Raw genomic sequence first — 18142 nt, forward strand, 5'->3', positions numbered from 1 at the left:
GCAGCTATAGGGCTACTTTTATACACCGGCTAGAGGCTCTGGCATGGGAATTAAGATGACCAACTTAAGGACCGTGTACCGTGTATCTCATTTTTTAAGACTGATGAAATAGATAACGTCCATAAAAGTCGGTAGATATCTAGAATCTTAGTCCTCGACTCACATAATTTGCAAAATTGAAAGACCGATCATCTCAATGACAGCGACAGAGGCACGCCAAAGCTCGACCCAACTGAGAATTGCCACTGCCACCCAGAATGTATCTCGAGGCAATGAAAAAGAGCTAGGCGATTAAGTGGATCGTCCGTGGCTTCTGCCTTACTCAGCGACTGTGCGAGTCGCTTAGAGAAACAAGCTACACCACCCACCAAGCTATAGGGATCATTTACACCCAGTTCGGACATGACATGCAAATTTTGGGCAATCCAGACAGGCACCTCGACGGGCTCAGTCAACTCCGTGGAACTGTTGGACTGTCGAGCCGGGGCCAGCCCCACTTAGCTAGCGGACAACATCCCGTCGTCGTGAGATCTACAGGGCAGAAATGGCCGATGGATGAAATCTACGTCGCAGACGTTGCACAAATGCGCTGAATGAAGGCAACAAGTCCCTTGGTCGACACCGAACTCTTGGTCATATCTCAAGTCAATGCAATCATCTTTGAGGCTCAGGAGTCAATGAGTAAGCCACCCACATTGTGCCTGAATAGTGGCGTAGTGGGTCCGCCAAAAGTCTGTGCAGCTATACTGTAAGTTAAGCCGTCGCTTGTTTTGTCTTGTTATTGGAGAAAGGCGGATCTTGGCATAAAGAAATGATTGCTCAGGTAACAGCTCCAATGCCTGTAAGGTCTTTCGGTTTCCGGCTGTTGGTTTCCACCGTTAAACCTACTTTTTTACCCTCGAAAGCTGCTGCCCGGGAGCTTGATTGGGCACACGATCACAGAAATTATCCCCTAGAGGCGATTCCATTATGATAAGGCGTCTGGGTTTAATCATCGCTTCGGTCTCCTGGATCCATGCGGCGTTGGTGACATCGCAGACCGTGAGCTGCACCGACGACGTGACTAATCTTGTCACAAATCCGGAGTTTAATTCGGGTCTCACTGGATGGTCTACTTATGGAATCAATTGGGCAGGCGAGCTCATCATCTGATGGACTGGCATATGCTGAGAATGTGATCACTTCAGGGGAGATAGTTGTCCACCCAACTACAAATCAGACCTCACAAGATCAATCTGGCTCTGCTGCCAGTTCTTCAACTTATCCCTACTCTACGCCTGCTGCATCTGCGGGAAGCTCTTCACACTCTTTCCTTACATCGACTTCCACTTCAGGTGCTACCGAGGCTAGCAACCCAGTTTACGGCAATAGTGCTACTACCGTTTCTTCTGTCTCCCAGCTACCTGGCATGGCTACTACTTCTACGGGCTCTGTCTACGCAGGATCTGCATCTGCCACTCGTTCAGAGTGGACCAAGGTTCTTGCCGCTCTTTTCCTTGTCTTATTCGTCTAGGAAAAGTGACCTTAATTTGTATAATACTCCACATCTTCGCATCGAAGGTTGAATCAATAACGTACAACTACTTCCATCATATCGCACGAATTCGAAAAGTTCATGATTTGACTAGGAAGAGCTTAAGTTCTAGTATCTATCTTGCAGTAAATGTTGCCGTGAATACATTTTGACGTCCTTTGAATTGTTTCAAGGGGTCATTGATCGCGACGAAGATCTAGCTCGGTCTCTTTCTTGATATCAGTGGACTGGATGCCGGTCTCTCGATCTCACATTGGATAGCTTAATTGAGTCAAGTCGAACATGTTTAGTTCACGGCGTAGTGACAAAAAGTATTATAATAGGTGGCTGATTGGCTAACAGAAACCAGGCACCAGGCACGCTCGGACTTGTCATTAGGCCAATTTGTAGTTACGCGTATCGACTGAGATCGGCAAAGAGGGGGAGTTGGATTACATCAGTTACTCCGCATCTAGGTCAGCAAAGCTCACCACCGAATTGTTTTACAGGTCTCCCGACCTTCTCACCTTGAAAGAATTCTGTGCTCATCTTTGAATTGCTTCCTCCTGCTAAACAAGACTAGCTCCTCATTCATACCGTGAAAGTCCCCAGAGTGAAACCGGATAAATCCAATAAATATCTTTCTTTGAATTGCTCTACATCTAAGCCAAGCTAGTAATCTTTAGCGTCCGACTACAGCTCTGGTCTCCGTCAGTGGATTCCGGCTTTATGCACGACTTGGAAGGAAGTCTGCCTTAGGGGACAATTTCCACAAAGGAGCGGGTTTCCAGGTTGATGTTTCGAGCCCGTGTTCTTCACCCTCATGACTCCCAACATCACCTTTGCGTCATTTCGTCCTTTACAATGTCCCGGACACAGAATCAGGTCATTTACGCTCCTTCAAACGAAGCTCCGCGCGGCGTGAAGTCCGTCTTTCTCGCTGGCACCACCAACAAAGTTGACAATCGCGACTGGCGTGAGCTTCTATCTACCGCCCTCTCCGACGTGCCTGTCACAATCTACAACCCGTGCCGCTCTGATTGGGATGGCTCATGGCACGAAGACATCGACTTTGCACCTTACCGCGAGCAGGTGGAGTGGGAACTCGAAAAGCAGGAGGAAGCGGACATTATTGTTATTTTTTTCCACCCAGCTACCCAAGCGCCGGTTAGTTTGCTCGAATTGGGGCTCTGTGCTCGGGTACCAGGAAAGGCTATCGTTGTCTGTCCCGAGGGGTATTGGAAAAGGGGGAATGTGCAAATTGTGTGCAAGAAATTTGGTGTTGAAATGGTGGACACTGGTGAGGGGCTGAGAGAGGCGGTTGTGAAGAGGTTGGCTGTTGGTTTGTGACTTTCCAGCCCGAGCATCTGAAGGGCGAGACTGGTCTACTGGCATAGGCGACCAGTTACTTGCACCATTTAGCTTCTTACATTGACTATAATCCTGGTGATTCGTAGCAAACCCTTGAAGGCAAAGCCTCTTATTCTCATATGTCACCTAGTAGAACAGTGGAATAGCCTCGACGTGGTATGAACGTAAATACCCATCGAAAATTTTCGGTTAATAACACGTACTCCATAAGAGTTGAATCTTCGGGCACATCCATTCATTCTGCCAATATACTATGGAAGTCAACATACGGATTGGGCGCTTTAAGTTGGTGGATTCTGATTTTTAATTATTTTCCCCTTTGAACTGATAGTTCTTTTAAATCTTTCTGCCGGTTTAAAAGCTGGGCCACAACTCTAAGCCATCCGACCTCGGGGCAATTAGTTGACGACGTAAAACTAGCTGTGGGATTGTTCGCTAAACCGACTATGATTGCCCTAGCATCCGACTTCAGATGTAGCTGATAGATCACGAACGTTCCAGTGTATGTAACATCAGAAATGAGATTTCCGAAACCTGGTTATCCTTTTCCTATGAGTAGACTTGATAGACTTGAACGATGAGATGCCTAAGCAGGTCAAGCGGCAGGAAGAGTTCTAGTAAGTCGCGTTAAAATGAGTCGGTTACAAAAGAGAATGATTCGACGAGTTCACACTCCTACTAACCGCTGTTTACTAGATGTTCCTTCATCGTCTACCAGGTGTAAAGGGTTGACCGGACTAGTCAGTCGTGGGCCACCATCAACTCTTTACTAGATTGTAGGAGAAGCACAGCCTAGTAAAGGTGTCTAGTCGCGACCAATATAACCAGGATTTAGGGCATATGACGGAGTCTTATCCCACGGCCGAGGGAACTGAGGGTCGAAGGTATGTTCATCGTCTATAACAGAAGCCAACATTCCCTCTAGATAGCAGATGCCACCGAGAAGCCTATTGATAGCATCACAGAATATAATCTAAGAGCAGAATAAGATAGAAATAACGGAGAAGAGAAGTGGCTAACAGGACGAGCAGAGCAACGGGAAGAATTATTGAGGCGTCGACAAAGCCAAAAGAGTATCGTTGATTATATAAAGATCGACAAAGGTTAGTCGCGAGAAACAGAACGAGATAGTAGATTAAGGAGGAGGCGGTTAATAATATGTGCCCAGATGGGCCTATACCCTTACTAGGGATTAATCGGTGGTTTAGTCAGTTTGCTCAAACATCAATGGGTCTAAATAGCGACCCTTCGATGGCCCACAGTATCTATGCCATAAATAGGAACAGAGAATTTACGCGCCTATTATCCACGACTAACTTCACCCGAGGCTATCCCCCGTTCAGAGACTAGATATTAATAGGTATCCATTACTAATGGGGACATATTAAAGTGGGGCTAGGAACAGGTCTTCCAGGTCTTCCTTGAATCTTCCGGAGTAAGGGCCCAAACACTTCACATGCCCAGCATCTTGACCATGGCCTCGATATATTTCAACGGAGTAAATACAGGAACTCAGATTGGTGTTTATAATGGACAGAACTACTTCCTGCAAGGTAGGGTTTCAAGCCCCTACATAAACAACCTTGACGAGTCGAGTGAGCTGACAAGATGGCTCCGCCTTCAGAACGATCGGAACCCCGCCCTGAACCTTTATCGACGGTACCGTTCCCACGAGACCCAGACTTTGTTGGCCGGAATGAAATCCTGGACCAACTTCATGAGAAAGCATCGATAGCGGGATCTAGAGTCGCCCTCTTTGGACTCGGTGGCGTTGGGTATGAGAATCACGGTCAGAGAGAAGGTTCTCAGATACTAACTACGTAGCAGGAAAACGCAGCTTGCCGCTGAATACTGCTTCCAGATTCGACAGCAATCCGCCAACACGTGGGTCTTCTGGGTACATGCTAGTAACGCGGCCCGCTGCGAGAAAAGTCTCCGCAATCTTGCCGATCGAGCCAAAATTCCTGGGCGCCTGGACCGCAACGCCAATATCTTTCAAGTCGTCGGAAACTGGCTAGAAGACGAAAAAATCGGAAAGTGGATTCTCGTTCTGGATAATGTTGACGATGACGAGCTTTTTCGCAACCCTTCTGTGATTGGTACCACCGGCAATATAGACTCGCAGAGCGACTCGCAGAGCGACACGGACCCGCAGAGCGACACGGACCCGCAGAGCGATCCTCCAATGCAACCACCACGACTAAGGTATCTACTTGGCAACTCTAATGGTACAATCATTATCACTAGTCGTCATAAAGGAGTTGTATCGAAAATCGTCAAACATCAGAACATTATCGAAGTACCACCGATGAACCCTACGGAAGCATTAGGTCTTATTCAAAAGAAGCTAAGCACACCGGAAGAGCATACGAGAATGGTGCAGTTAGCTCAGGAGCTTGAGTTTATGCCACTCGCAATCATCCAGGCTACCGCCTACATTGTACAGCGTTGTTCAGTATCAGAGTACATACTAAAAATTCAGAGGAGTGACCGCCAAGCAGTACAGGTGCTTCGCGAAGAGGCTGGCCTCCTTACTCGGGATTGGGAGGCCAAAAACTCCATTCTATTTACGTGGCAAATAACTTTTGACTATATTCGAAGGATAAGGCCGTCTGCAACTGATCTACTCTCTCTCATGAGCTTTTTTGATCGGCAGGGGATCGCACAAAGAATTCTTCGAGTTCCGCTGAATCAGCATATATATAAGGACTCATGTCTGGAGAAATTAGAAGGAAGCTCTAACGACCGGGATTCCAATGACGGATCTAGTTCTAGTACCGATGCCGCTTTTAACATGGATGTTAACATGTTAAGTGACTTTTCATTGATATCGATCAGAGAGGATGGACACACTTTCACAATGCATCGACTAGTGCAGCTAACTGTACGGACATGGCTTAAGGTCAATCACCAACTTGAACAGTGGAAGGGCCGATTCATTTACAATTTATACGCCGAGCTTCCCACCGGTCAATATGAGAATTGGGAAAGACATCGGTCACTTTTTCCACACGTCAAATCTGCGACGTTACACCAACCAGAATCCCAAGCATCTCTTCAGCAATGGGCTACTGTGCTTTATCGAGGCGCGTGGTATGCGCAAGAAAGCGGGCATGTCATAGAATCACGGGAAATGGCGTCTAGGTCAAGAGACTGCAGATTGCAGCTTTTTGGAGAGGAAGACGGGGATACCCTTAATAGCAATGCAATGTTAGCAGCAATATATCGGCTAGAAGGGAGGTGGGAGGAAGCCGAGCGGCTCGAGTTACGGGAAGTGAAGATTCGCAAGACGAAGTTTGGCGCGGATCATCTATCCACGCTCACAAGCATAGGCAACCTCGCGTCGACGTATAGGTACCAGGGCCGGTGGGAGAAGGCCGAGAAGCTCGAAGTGCAGGTGATGGAGACTCGCAAGGCGAAGCTCGGTATGGACGATCCCGATACACTATCAAGTATGGGAAACCTGGCATCGACGTACTGGGAACAAGGCAGGTGCAAGGAGGCCGAGAAGCTCGAAGTGCAGGTGATGGAGACTCGCAAGGCGAAGCTCGGTATGGACCATCCCGATACACTATCGAGTATGGGAAACCTGGCATCGACGTACTGGGAACAAGGCAGGTGGGAGGAGGCCGAGAAGCTCGAAGTGCAGGTGATGGAGACTCGCAAGGCGAAGCTCGGTATGGACCATCCCCATACACTATCAAGCATGGGAAACCTGGCATCGACGTACTGGAAAAAGGGCCGGTTGGAGGAGGCCGAGCAGCTCGAAGTGCAGGTGATGGAGACTCGCAAGGCGAAGCTCGGCTCGGACCATCCCGATACGCTATTAAGTATGGACAGCCTAGCGGTGACATATAGGAAGCAAGGCCGCTTAGTGGAGGCCGAGCAGCTTCAGGTGCAGGTTGTGGACACTCGCAAGGCTCGGCTCGGCACGGATCATCCGAATACACTATCAAGCATGGGAAACCTAGCGGTGACGTACAGGAATCAAGGCCGCCGGGAGGAGGCCGAGCAGCTTCAGGTGCAGGTTATAAACACGAGCAAGATAAAGCTCGGCCCAGATCATTCTGATACGCTATCCGGTATGGATAACCTAGCGGTAACATACAGGAATCAAGGCCGCTGGGTGGAGGCCGAGCAGCTTCAGGTGCAGGTGATAGACACTCGCAAGACAAAGCTCGACCCGGATCATCCCGATATGCTATCCAGTATAAATAACCTAGCGGTGACGTACAGGAACCAAGGCCGCTGGGTGGAGGCCGAGCAGCTTCAGGTTCAGGTGATGGACACGCGCAAGACAAAGTTCGGCGCCGGTCACCCTGATACGCTAAAAAGCATGGTCGGCCTCGCGTCAACCTACAGGAACCAAGGCCGCTTAGAGGAGGCCGAGCAGCTCGAAGTGCAGGTGATGGACACGCGCAAGACAAAGTTCGGCCCCGGCCACCCTGATACGCTAAAAAGCATGGTCGGCCTCGCGTCAACCTACAGGAACCAAGGCCGCTTGGAGGAGGCCGAGCAGCTCGAAGTGCAGGTGAAGGACACACGCAAGAAACGCTCGGTGCGGACCATCCTGCGACTTTAGCTTTTACCTTGCATTATGCCAGTATGCCAACTTAGATAACTATCCATGGGCCCAATTGGACGTACATCTCCATTCCAACAACGATTGACTTTCTGTTTTTTGTACGAGTAAATTACAGCTAGCGTAATAATGTCTTGAAAGAACATGACTCTGTAACCCTGCCGAATAAGCTCCTGCGTCTACGCTAAATATATCTGGCATAGTGTGTCTCGATTCGGCGTTCTAGAAACAATTCCTTTTTATAACACATGGAAGCTAATTTCGAATCTGAGTGTAACTGAGTATCAAAGATATCGCGTCGAAGTATTTTAAATATCACGTTAAGAAATCGTCAAAAAATCATATAGTGCTTAGCTCCTATACTTCCAGGAAATATCTAATTTAGAGCTTGTATACATACCGACATTCTCCATATTCTTTGTGTTGTCAATTCCAACGGCAATGGTGAGAAACTGTGCAGATTTGCTCGTCCTGCGGTTTCTCATGGGATTCTTTGGTGGTCCTTGCTAACCAAACGGAGGAGCATCGGTTGGTGATATCGTGAGTGAAGTAAAAGAGCCAGCAGTGTACTAGAACTGACAGAGAATGTTTTAATCCATTATCCTACACTCCATATTCCGATATATCTCTCCTCGTGGACTGCGGTGTGGTTTTGGGGACCCGCAAAAGGACCAGTCGTTACCGGATTCGCTGTCCAAGCAAAGGGACGGCGCTGGGGACTTTGGGAGATTGTTTGGTTAACCGGACCTTTATCTTTGCTACTGTTCTGCGCCCTGCCCGAAACCTCTTCAGATAACATACTTCAACGCCGCGCGCAAAGGATATAAAAACTCACAGGGCGAAAAACCATTTTGCCCCAAGCAAAATCGCATAAGCTTAACTGACAACTGCGGATGTTGTTTGGGATGCGCTCATGGAGCCGGCAGAAACCATGTTCAAGGATCCCGCGGTTCTTTTCACCAACTTATACGTACGTTAAACACTAAGCGCTAAGTTTCAATGTTGCTGGATTGCAAAATGTATTCTAATCAAGCAACATTTGACAGACCTCCCTGACTTACGTCATATATTACTCCTTTTTTGAAGTATTCCAGCTTGTATATCCTACAATTTATGGATTTAACATAGAGGAAACCTGTCTGTGCTTTCTTACGATTGGAATTTCTTGTGTTATCTTTATCATTTTTTTCACTTATCAATTCTGCTACATACTTCCGGATTTTGAGAGACATGGTCCACGCGCCCCGGAGCATCGACTCGTTCCTGCTCTATTTCCCGTCATAACGCTCTCTGTCGGTTATTTCATTTTCGGGTGGATCCTTCGAAGTGACATTTACTAGATTGTTGGCTTGATTGGAGTTGTGATATTGGTAACTTTCAATTTCATCATCTTCCAAAGCGTCTTTATCTATCTTCCAATGTCATATCCCAAATATTCAGCTTCTCTGTAGGCGGCAAACGATCTCTGCAGATCATTATTTGCTGTTGCATGTATTTTATTTGCAAGGCCGATGTTCAGCAAATTGGGAATAGGGGGAGGTGTTTCCTTGCTTGCGGGCCTGTCGTGCTTGGGAATTTTAGACATGTTTTACTTGTGGGAGTACGGCGCGTGGCTTCAATCGAAGAGCACTTTTGCAGAAAGTTAAAAATTCACATGAGTTTGACAAGAGAAAATAGTGCACTGTCAGAACTCAACATGCTGGATATAACAGATTCTATATCCTGTTCGAAGTCAATTGTATTTGCCAGAATTAAGCCATAGACCGGCATCAGTCTCACCCACTTATTTCTCTTCATCTTTTTTTGTCTAAGAATTCAGTCTGCCAGGCGCTATCTTCTGAATATCTGGGATATATTATCATGGTCACTACATCTTAGACGCCTCGACAGGAGTGCGAAAGCATTCTTGACTGATAAGAGCGGCTCCTCGGTCAAGCCGCCTAATAATATTAACTGGTAAGCCCATACAACGCATCTTTCACGCCAGATAGTCGCTACGCTATTAAGGTAATGGAAGCCAGCAAAATCTGCTAGTGTGGGACCTACAGCAGGAGCGGGAACCAATATCATTGAGTGTAACCCGCGATATAACATGATCGCAGTCCCGACAAGGACGCCGTCTTCTGGCTTCCGCAAGACCTGACAGGAGTGTCCAGCACACAGTCAAAAGGCATTTTTACAACCACTAGGCCCAAACTTTATGCTTGCTCAATTTAATCCTTTGTTATTTCTTAGGGCATATAATATGGTCCTGTTGTTCCCGTCCTTCCTAATACTCACGGGTGAAACTACGGATCATAGCACGTGCTTTTTCCTCGTCAAGCTTTCTTCGTATGGCTTCTGGGAGCATCTTCTTTCGACTTGTAGGGCAGAAAAGAAACCTAGGACAGTAGATCGGACGTCCACCCTCCGGCTGTTTTTTGTCATTGCAGACTGGGTAGAGTGAAAGTAAGAGGCCGGGGTTGGTATTCTTACCTCGTCCTCACCTCTCTCAGCCAACCTCCAGGATTCGATCCATAACGCTTCACATTTCACTAAAAATAATGCACTTCGCCAACAACAAAAACATACAACAGTCAGGATTCGCATGTGGTCACCCACCATACTACTAACTAACCGGCGTGTGGCTTAAGTATGGCTGAGCGGACGGGAAGCCCTGTTTTCCACACCCTATGGTCGTATGTACCAGATACTAAATAATAGTAGAATATATAGATCTGGAGATTTGAGAAATAGTAGATTGTGCAGCTAATAGAATTGGTCAAAATCCTTGAAACAGCCATACCTAATGCACCAGATGTCCCTCAGCCTGTGAATCATACACCATTATAATATATTGGGCAATCTCATTCAAAACGCGCATGCCATCATTGTTTCATATTATTCAACGCTGCTAGTACAAAAGAAAATTTCCGAATTCCAGGCTATCGGCGGAGAAAATACTGCTTCCTGTGCACTGGGTTCATGTGGCCGTTCAACGTTTGGACTTAGGAGCAATGGGTTTTGCTATGCCGGTTTTTAGTGATTATGTACTGATTAGGTGGGGATTATAATGCTTTATTGAAAGGAACTCATGCATATGGACAATTGAGAGGGTATCGGAGTGAATGAACGCTACTAGAACTATGTTCTAAGTTGTGGTAAGGCTAGCCTAGCAACGATTTCGCCTCAAATATCATTTCCCCTGAGCTCAATGAGGAAACGTATTGAAAACACGATGAGTCTTTTTGAATCTATTCAAAATTCATGGATTACGAACAATTTCGACTATAACCTGACACTATCCACTGTACACCGTAGGCTGTCCAGGTGGGATTTGTGTACCCGCCAACCGGCCAATCATGACGCAAGAAGTCCGGGGACTCCATAGTAATCTGCTTAAGTAATCATGTCTTCCCGCGGGGGAATGAAGTCACTCACTTCGCCGACGGAAAAGGTTTCTTTCCTCTTGCAACCCTCTCCTTCAATATGCTCACACCTCGGTTGCCGTTCCTTTACCCTAATTTCATGCGAGCTATCCGACTTTGTGAACCAAGAATACTCCACGCCGTCCCACTCGCTAGGCCCCGAAGGCCATTTCACACTAGTCACCTCCGCAAACAGCAATCCTACCAGCGACGATATGGCCCAGCAGTGGAACCAAGTATACCTCCATCCCTGCATTCACACGAGAACCCCCCGATACAACCCACAGATGTCTCAGGCTCCGGGGCGGCTAGTGAGGACGTAGACAATACAGAGGGAAATCGCTCGGCATCGGAGCAGTCATTATCGGATTCGCAAACACCGCCAGAGCCACAAGCACAAGCGGAGGAACAGGCTTCCGAGTCTCAAAATGACCCATCCGATGCTGCAGCTTCATACTTATCGGAGCAAGTTGCAGCTGACTCTGCCAAAAGTGCTCCCGCTGCCTCGGAGCAACCTCAGGAGCAAGGATCGGATGCGGAGACCACAACAAGCGCGTCAGCTTCATTTCCGTTTGAAGATGTAGGGGAAGGAACGTCTCACATAAGTCCATATGCAAACAGCAACAGCTCATTCGAAGAAGTCTACCACATGCCATCTCCATCGACATATCTCACTCCCACGGATCCATCAAATGCCGAACATAAACCGCCACACATGTCGCCAGCGCCATATGTCCACCATTTCGATACCTACTCCCTCGTGCAAGACCTGTCTAAAGGTGGCTTCACCCATGAGCAATCCACGACAATCATGAAAGCCGTACGGACGATTCTACAAAAGAACCTTGACTTTGCCCAGCAGAGCTTGACTTCCAAATCAGACGAAGAAAACGAGTCGTATCTATTCAAAGCAGCCTGCTCGGAGCTCCAGCAGTCGCTTCAAATGGCCCGCGCATCGGAAGTTCAAAGGCAAAGAGCTTCTCGGGGACAGCTGGAACATGAGACGGATATACTATCTCAACGCCTGAACCAGGAGCTTGCGGGTATGAAGGATGAAATCAAGGGCATGTTCAATGACCACAAGATGAGCACTCGTGAGCAACAACGTGTGATCGACACATCGGATCAAGAATTGAACTACAAGATTACTGTCTCGCTTAACAGCGATGGAAAGAGCGAGATCGAAGGCCTAAGATGGATTTTGACAAGACGTGCTGCTATGGCAGTTGCTACCTGTGCCTGTAAGTTCTGTCATAGACAGCTTTTCATCCTCAATCCTAACAATTTCTGCAGTTATGATGATACTGTTTTTGAAGTACGCCTCTACTCGCAAGCCGCAGGAGCCAGCCAAGCCAGCCGAGGTTGAGAAACCCGTCAAGGAAGTCACGAAAGAAACTCGGGTCATCCAAGAAACCTCAAGCCAGTCTAAGGTGCCTTCTATTGCTGTGGCGCACCTTGGAGAGTCACTGGGCTGATCACCATGATCTAATTCCCTTTCGTTTTCCCTTTTTCTCCACTATAAAACACGCAAACACCCGTCTTATTTACACCATTTCTTTTGTTGCAAAGCGCTCTATGAATGAGCTACCTGTACAGTACCAATAGATTCAGATACCCACACTATACATTACAAACCTACAAATACTATAGACTCTTCAATTGAATGAAAGCTTTCCTTGGCCTGCATTTGGTCTTGGGAAATAACATCAACATGATTAAGCTTCTAACAACTTTCTATATTTGACTACATCGTTCAATTCGCCTTTAACCAGCGAACCTCCTCAGGAAGGTACTTGTAGGCTCTAAAGACCGCGTTACTCTGATTCGAAAACCCAATGCGCTCCATCTCCTTCAACTCCGTATCCGCCATAACTCCCTTATAATCCTGCAACTGAGGCACAACAAACTCCCAAACCATATCCCCACCCACCGTAACTTCAAAAATACGCCCAGTAGCCGCCTCGCAAATCAAGACATTCCCGTTCTTCAATTGCTGTGCAGACCCCATAAATGGCGTGAAAAATCCCAGACCACCAGTTGAGAAATCCTTATATTCCCACTTAACCTCCTTCTCCGGGGAAACAACGACAGCTCTTGAAAACGGCACCGAGATACCTGGTCTGAATACGCCATTATCAAGAACAAGTATATCCCCCTCTTCGTTGATCTGATGCGCACAATGCTGCTGGCATACCGTCGGCGCAGATACGGTCCAAATAACTTTGCCTGTCGCACGCTCGATGACGAAAACAGTGGATGCATTCCGGGTTGAGGCGATGATGTTTCCCTCTGAATTGAAGGCGACACTGTTGATCAACGGCCAGTGATCACGGGTGTAGTGAGCATGCGCAGCGAAAGCAGTCGTATCGAGATGGTCGATTGCCCGCCACGACCATAGGAGCTTTGCACCGCCCTTCCCACCCGAGCCGTCAAAGTCAGAAGATGACGAAGTATTCGAGACAGACCATGGGTCCACGAGCTTGATGCAGTCCGCATAGATAGTACCAGAAGGTGCCTCGCTGCCTTCTATCCCGCCCTGGACGCGTGCCGCTTCTTCGGGTGTGAGAGCCTCGAGTGTTGTGTAGAGAATAGTACCGTCGTCTAGGTGATTCTGATCATGATGCGCGTAGGGATCGGAATACTGCCGCAGGATGTTTCCAGCAGGGTCTACCTGCATCATCACGCCGCCACGGTATTTCGCCCACATAGGGAATAGCGAGGGTGCGTCTGGGTGCACGCCATTGTAGGCGAGATTGCCATCGGGTAGGATACGGGAGTGTCGACCAGCACGGTGGGGTAGAGTCCAGCTGTGGACTTCTTCGCCGGTTGTTGAGACCAGGTGGGCCGTGTTGGAGGTCAAGGGGGAGTAGAGGACGTAGCCGGGTGAGACTCGATGCTCGTCGACCCCGCGGAGACCCAGGCCGCGGCGGCGGAATGTTTGCTGCTCCATTGTAAGCGAGTGTAGAGGATTGAATGAAAGAATGAAGATACTTGGCCAAGAAATGCCGGGTGATTTGCATTTTATCTTCAAAAAGACGCAATGATGAGGGTTTCGTCGCTGAGCTCTACTTAGGGCAAGATGGACCGGCATGCCGCGGGATGCCGCGGCAGATAAGTGGAGGGCCAAGATGGTGCATTGACCCACCGGGCTAAATAAGCAGGAGACTGATAGGCTGTTCTGATACGAGATTGAAACATGATGGCTACCCCTGTTGTCTACTGACTTCTATTGTCATTTTAGTACAAATACAACTATACATACGTGGATACCTACCTGAGTAGTTCCGGGGTATGTACCCGGTGGGTCGTCCGAGTATCAAACCAAGCAATATCATTTGCAGCTACAAAATATAGTTGTGATGGCGTCAGATACGCCTGCGATATGCTTATCATCGAGCCATAGAGATATCATTGTATCATATGGCAGGGGGTAGAGTAGATATAGAAGGGCTTATCCTCCGTGAATAGCGTACAGAAAGTTCCCCAGTACATGACATTTCTCTAGTGTGTTTATGAACCACTTCATCATGTCTACAGATAAAGCCTTCGAGTCAGCTGGGGTGGATGATATTTCAAAGACCCAACCATGGTTTTCAAGGAGAATGTCCATTGAGGAGGGGGGCATTGAACGAGTCACCGATGAGGAGAGAAAGGAGAAAACAACCAAGTTCTGGCATGCTACTACATTCTGGTAGGTGCAGTCTAAAATGTGATATCTGGAAATCCATGTGAGGACTTTCTAATGATCATCATGGATGTTACAGGTTCAGCGCCAACATGGCCATCGCCACACTCAATATTGGATCACTGGGAGGCTCCATGGGTCTTGCATTCTGGGATTGCCTCATCGTGATTGTGGTGGTCAATTTATTCAGTGATCTACTCCCAGCATGGACAGCTACAGCTGGTTTGACAGGCTTGAGAATGACAACATTTTCGTGAGTAGCTAGCAATACATGCATCCCGTTTACCTCGACTTGTTGAGCGGCCACGAGCTTTTGACTCTCACATTCCATCCACTTGAGTACCTACTGACGAACTTTCTACTCCCGCAGGCGATACTCCTTCGGATACTGGGGTAATATGCTCGTCGTGATATTCTCCATGGTCGCAACAACAGGCTGGAACGCCATAAACTCCATCTCAGGAGCTTCCGTCCTCAACGCATTATCGAATGGAAAATGTCCCACCTGGGCCGGTGTAATCATCATATGTGCATTTGTGTGGATTGTCTGTGCACTAGGTATAACATGGATTCATCGCCTAGATACTTTCGTCTGGGTTTTACCATTTATCGTGTGGTGCGTCGCTGCTGGGACAGGCGCATCATCGTTCACGGCTGAAAGTCCGAAACATCTCCAAGGCGCCGATAGAGCGGCTGCTGTCCTCTCATACATGGCAAGCATCTTCTCCTTTTCACTTTCGTGGGTGAATTGTGCTGCGGATTATAATGTTCGTATGCCACATGACACTCCACGCTGGAAGATCTTCGGTGCGACGTATGTGGGTATTTTCGTGCCAAGTGTTTTGGTGCAATCGCTCGGCGCGGCGCTCTATACTGGAACTGTCAAAAGTACCGCGTGGAAAGATGCTTATTCGACTTCTTCAATTGGAGGCTTGCTGCAGATGTCATTAGAGCCAGCTGGGGGATTTGGTAAATTTCTGATGGTTCTTGCAGCATTAAGTTCGATTCCGGTAAGTTTACTCCTGATTGCAAGAATCAAATCCCTTGCTTGGGCTAATGGATAGCAAGAACAATATTCCGAACAATTATTCCTTCGCGTTGCATGCCCAGAATCTTGGCACATGGGCCATCCAGATTCCGCGGGCTGTACTGGTGACTTTTGGATCCGTGGTAGCGGTCATTATTGGTTGCTGTGCAGCAAAGTATTTTGATGACGCTTTAGAGACCTTCCTCAGTGTCATCGGGTATTGGACCGTGATCCACGCAACTGTTGTGATGGAGGAGCACTTCATATTTCGCCGACGGTGGTCAGCGTACGACTTGGATGCCTGGAACAACCCGGCGGCTCTGCCGTTTGGGTGGGCATCAATTGGAGCTTTCTGCTTTGGATTCGTCGGGGCTGCTCTGGGGATGCATGTGACGTGGTACTCTGCGCCGATTGCATCGTTGATAGGCAGTGGTGCGAACATAGGGCATGAGCTGACGTTTGCATTCTCTGCCATCATTTTCCCACTATTGCGCTGGGCTGAGAAAAGACACGGAAGGTATTAGACGTTCAATAACTTGTGTTGAACTATTTCTTGTTTGATTCTCGGTCATTTGGTGCGCCGACTTTCCAACTTGCTAGTTAATTGTTCGAAGGGCTTTGATGGAAGAAACCCAAATCTGACAATAGATCCCAGTTTCCATCGGCGGACGGCCCTATACCCAAGAACTCCGGGAAATAGTAGTTGGTGAAGCTCTCTTCGGGGAAATCCTCCATCGGGTCTGGCAAGACTTCAATGCGAGGGCGTAGTTTCTGGTGTACTTTGGCGATGATACTTCCTAGGGTATGTGCAGCATGGCAGGGTAAGCCAATGCAATGAAGCCAGTCAACCAGACTTTGAATGAGAGAGTCTAATTCTCTGGTGTCACATGCCCTGCTCAACTGGCTCTCATAAATGTTGAGTAGACGACAGATGATAATCGCTGCGAATGTTATCATGTGGTAGATGTGATCAGTCAAATGGCGAGTACGCTCATCCACTGTATCCATGGCTAAATTCAGGATAGCTGTTGAATGGCGGACCATTTCTGACACCACTGACTCTTGGGCACGAGCAGTTTTTGATTTCAGTGCATGCTCGTATAAGAGTAAATTGGAGAAATGGAAACCCATTAGCAGAAACTGAGATCTTGGCTGCTCTGAAATTCCAAGAGTCAGCGTTGCCTCGTATCCGCTGGTTCGGCATAAAATGGGGGTCACGTACCAATCACAAATTCCCATCGTCGCCTCCACGCCTGTATATCCGCGACTGACTTAAGCAGATCTACTGATTCTTCAATGAGGTGCCCGTAGACAGTCCAGTAAAGATGTATCTCGGCAACCATCCGAACTTCAAAGTTAGTCGCATGATCGGAGTCAATTATAGCCCGGCAACGCTCAATCTGCCAAGCCTGTAGCATAGATCTGCGACTTGTGCCAACACAATAGTGCAAATGTGCTAGACAAAGATGGTTCCACAGGCAACACCGATCCAGGGTCTTCTCATCCATCCTGTTTGGTGGTTGGAATTGAGATGTCACCGCAGCAAACAAGGGGCTGGATTGACTGTGTTGTAGGGCAAACCCACTCAAAAGCCAGCTATCAATGCTCAAAGGCACCTGGCCGACAGTTGTAGACCACATGCAAAGAATAAGAGCTGCCTGAAAGAACTCAATAGACTGAGGTGCAACCAGAAGGGTACTCGAAACAGAGGACCGAGCGTACTCGTAAAGTTTGGGAGCCAGACCCGCCGCTAGTTGTTCGGAAGTATGCCGCACGGCGATTAAACAGCAGGCGCAGAAAAGCAAGGGCGATCTCTTCACGCGGGGCAGAAGAGTGACAGGATCACCTTCAGGGTCATAGAGTATCCACCGACCATAGTACTCGACGAAACTGGGCATACGTGTCAGTATGATACCAAAGGCCCGGCTTGGATTAACTTGAGGTCAAACTTCCGAGGCATACATTGTGATTAAAGTTAGAGCCAGGTCAGGCGAGATAAGATCGTCTAGGACCGTCTCGAGAGACCTCGTGTCAGGTACAGACTTGATACCTGTATCCGTAGCCAGGTCTCGGATGACCATGATCGGGGCGGCGGAAGATTCCGTGTCCTTGTACGGAGCTTCCCCAGCTTCCGGGGTCGTCAGTGCGCTTTCCCCATTAGACTCATGGTCGTCGGGATCTGCCGGACCCTCCCCTAGGCGATCGAGAAGAGCTGCCAGCGTTTTCTCGACGCGTTCTAAGCTATATCAAGATGTCAACGATTTCAATCATGTGTGGGAGGGGCAGAAGGAATATATTCATACCGCGCATCTGTATTTGAATAAGGAGTATCTGCTTCCTCATCCTCTCTTGGTTCTATAGCCTGTATTAAAGAGCATTTCTGGCGAAGTCTTTCGCATCGCAAACATGCTTTCCCTGGAACGCTGGGCTCATAGCATCGGGTTTTCTGCTTTCTGCACGAAACGCACGCTCTGGAGGCCCGGCCTCGATCTGGCGGCATGATGGAGCGAATTCTGCCCGCAGTAAATATTCAATTTCGTTACACACAGGAAATTAC

The 18142-nt window shown here is 48.1% G+C and overlaps 8 protein-coding genes across 8 annotated transcripts; 6 read left to right on the forward strand and 2 right to left on the reverse strand.

Annotated features, from left to right (window-relative positions):
- Nucleotides 1-1117: 1117 nt before the first annotated feature.
- N7503_001488 (uncharacterized protein) lies at nt 1118-1513 on the forward strand (the record flags this gene model as incomplete). Its single annotated transcript, XM_057061035.1, has 1 exon — nt 1118-1513. The coding sequence occupies one exon, from the start codon at nt 1118-1120 to the stop codon at nt 1511-1513; it is 396 nt and encodes a 131-aa protein (XP_056924997.1).
- An 864-nt stretch (nt 1514-2377) lies between these two features.
- N7503_001489 (nucleoside 2-deoxyribosyltransferase domain-containing protein) lies at nt 2378-2863 on the forward strand (the record flags this gene model as incomplete). The annotated part of the gene is made up of 1 exon (XM_057061036.1): nt 2378-2863. The coding sequence occupies one exon, from the start codon at nt 2378-2380 to the stop codon at nt 2861-2863; it is 486 nt and encodes a 161-aa protein (XP_056924998.1).
- A 1629-nt stretch (nt 2864-4492) lies between these two features.
- On the forward strand, nt 4493-7466 carry N7503_001490 (tetratricopeptide repeat protein; the record flags this gene model as incomplete). The annotated part of the gene is made up of 2 exons (XM_057061037.1): nt 4493-4659; nt 4712-7466. The coding sequence occupies 2 exons, from the start codon at nt 4493-4495 to the stop codon at nt 7464-7466; spliced, it is 2922 nt and encodes a 973-aa protein (XP_056924999.1).
- A 441-nt stretch (nt 7467-7907) lies between these two features.
- Nucleotides 7908-8293, forward strand: N7503_001491 (uncharacterized protein; the record flags this gene model as incomplete). Its single annotated transcript, XM_057061038.1, has 2 exons — nt 7908-7965; nt 8136-8293. 2 exons carry the CDS (start codon nt 7908-7910, stop codon nt 8291-8293), a joined length of 216 nt encoding a protein of 71 aa, XP_056925000.1.
- A 2641-nt stretch (nt 8294-10934) lies between these two features.
- Nucleotides 10935-12348, forward strand: N7503_001492 (uncharacterized protein; the record flags this gene model as incomplete). Its single annotated transcript, XM_057061039.1, has 2 exons — nt 10935-12114; nt 12167-12348. 2 exons carry the CDS (start codon nt 10935-10937, stop codon nt 12346-12348), a joined length of 1362 nt encoding a protein of 453 aa, XP_056925001.1.
- Nucleotides 12349-12626: 278 nt separating this feature from the next.
- On the reverse strand, nt 12627-13823 carry N7503_001493 (uncharacterized protein; the record flags this gene model as incomplete). The annotated part of the gene is made up of 1 exon (XM_057061040.1): nt 12627-13823. The coding sequence occupies one exon, from the start codon at nt 13821-13823 to the stop codon at nt 12627-12629; it is 1197 nt and encodes a 398-aa protein (XP_056925002.1).
- A 577-nt stretch (nt 13824-14400) lies between these two features.
- N7503_001494 (purine-cytosine permease family protein) lies at nt 14401-16109 on the forward strand (the record flags this gene model as incomplete). The annotated part of the gene is made up of 4 exons (XM_057061041.1): nt 14401-14564; nt 14638-14811; nt 14929-15568; nt 15627-16109. 4 exons carry the CDS (start codon nt 14401-14403, stop codon nt 16107-16109), a joined length of 1461 nt encoding a protein of 486 aa, XP_056925003.1.
- Nucleotides 16110-16185: 76 nt separating this feature from the next.
- N7503_001495 (Zn(II)2Cys6 transcription factor) lies at nt 16186-18085 on the reverse strand (the record flags this gene model as incomplete). The annotated part of the gene is made up of 4 exons (XM_057061042.1): nt 16186-16742; nt 16808-17475; nt 17548-17826; nt 17889-18085. The coding sequence occupies 4 exons, from the start codon at nt 18083-18085 to the stop codon at nt 16186-16188; spliced, it is 1701 nt and encodes a 566-aa protein (XP_056925004.1).
- Between the last annotated feature and the right edge of the window lie 57 nt (nt 18086-18142).

Source organism: Penicillium pulvis (assembly GCF_028828015.1).
Source record: "Penicillium pulvis strain IBT 33274 chromosome Unknown contig_12_segment0_segment0, whole genome shotgun sequence".
Lineage (NCBI taxonomy): Eukaryota > Fungi > Ascomycota > Eurotiomycetes > Eurotiales > Aspergillaceae > Penicillium > Penicillium pulvis.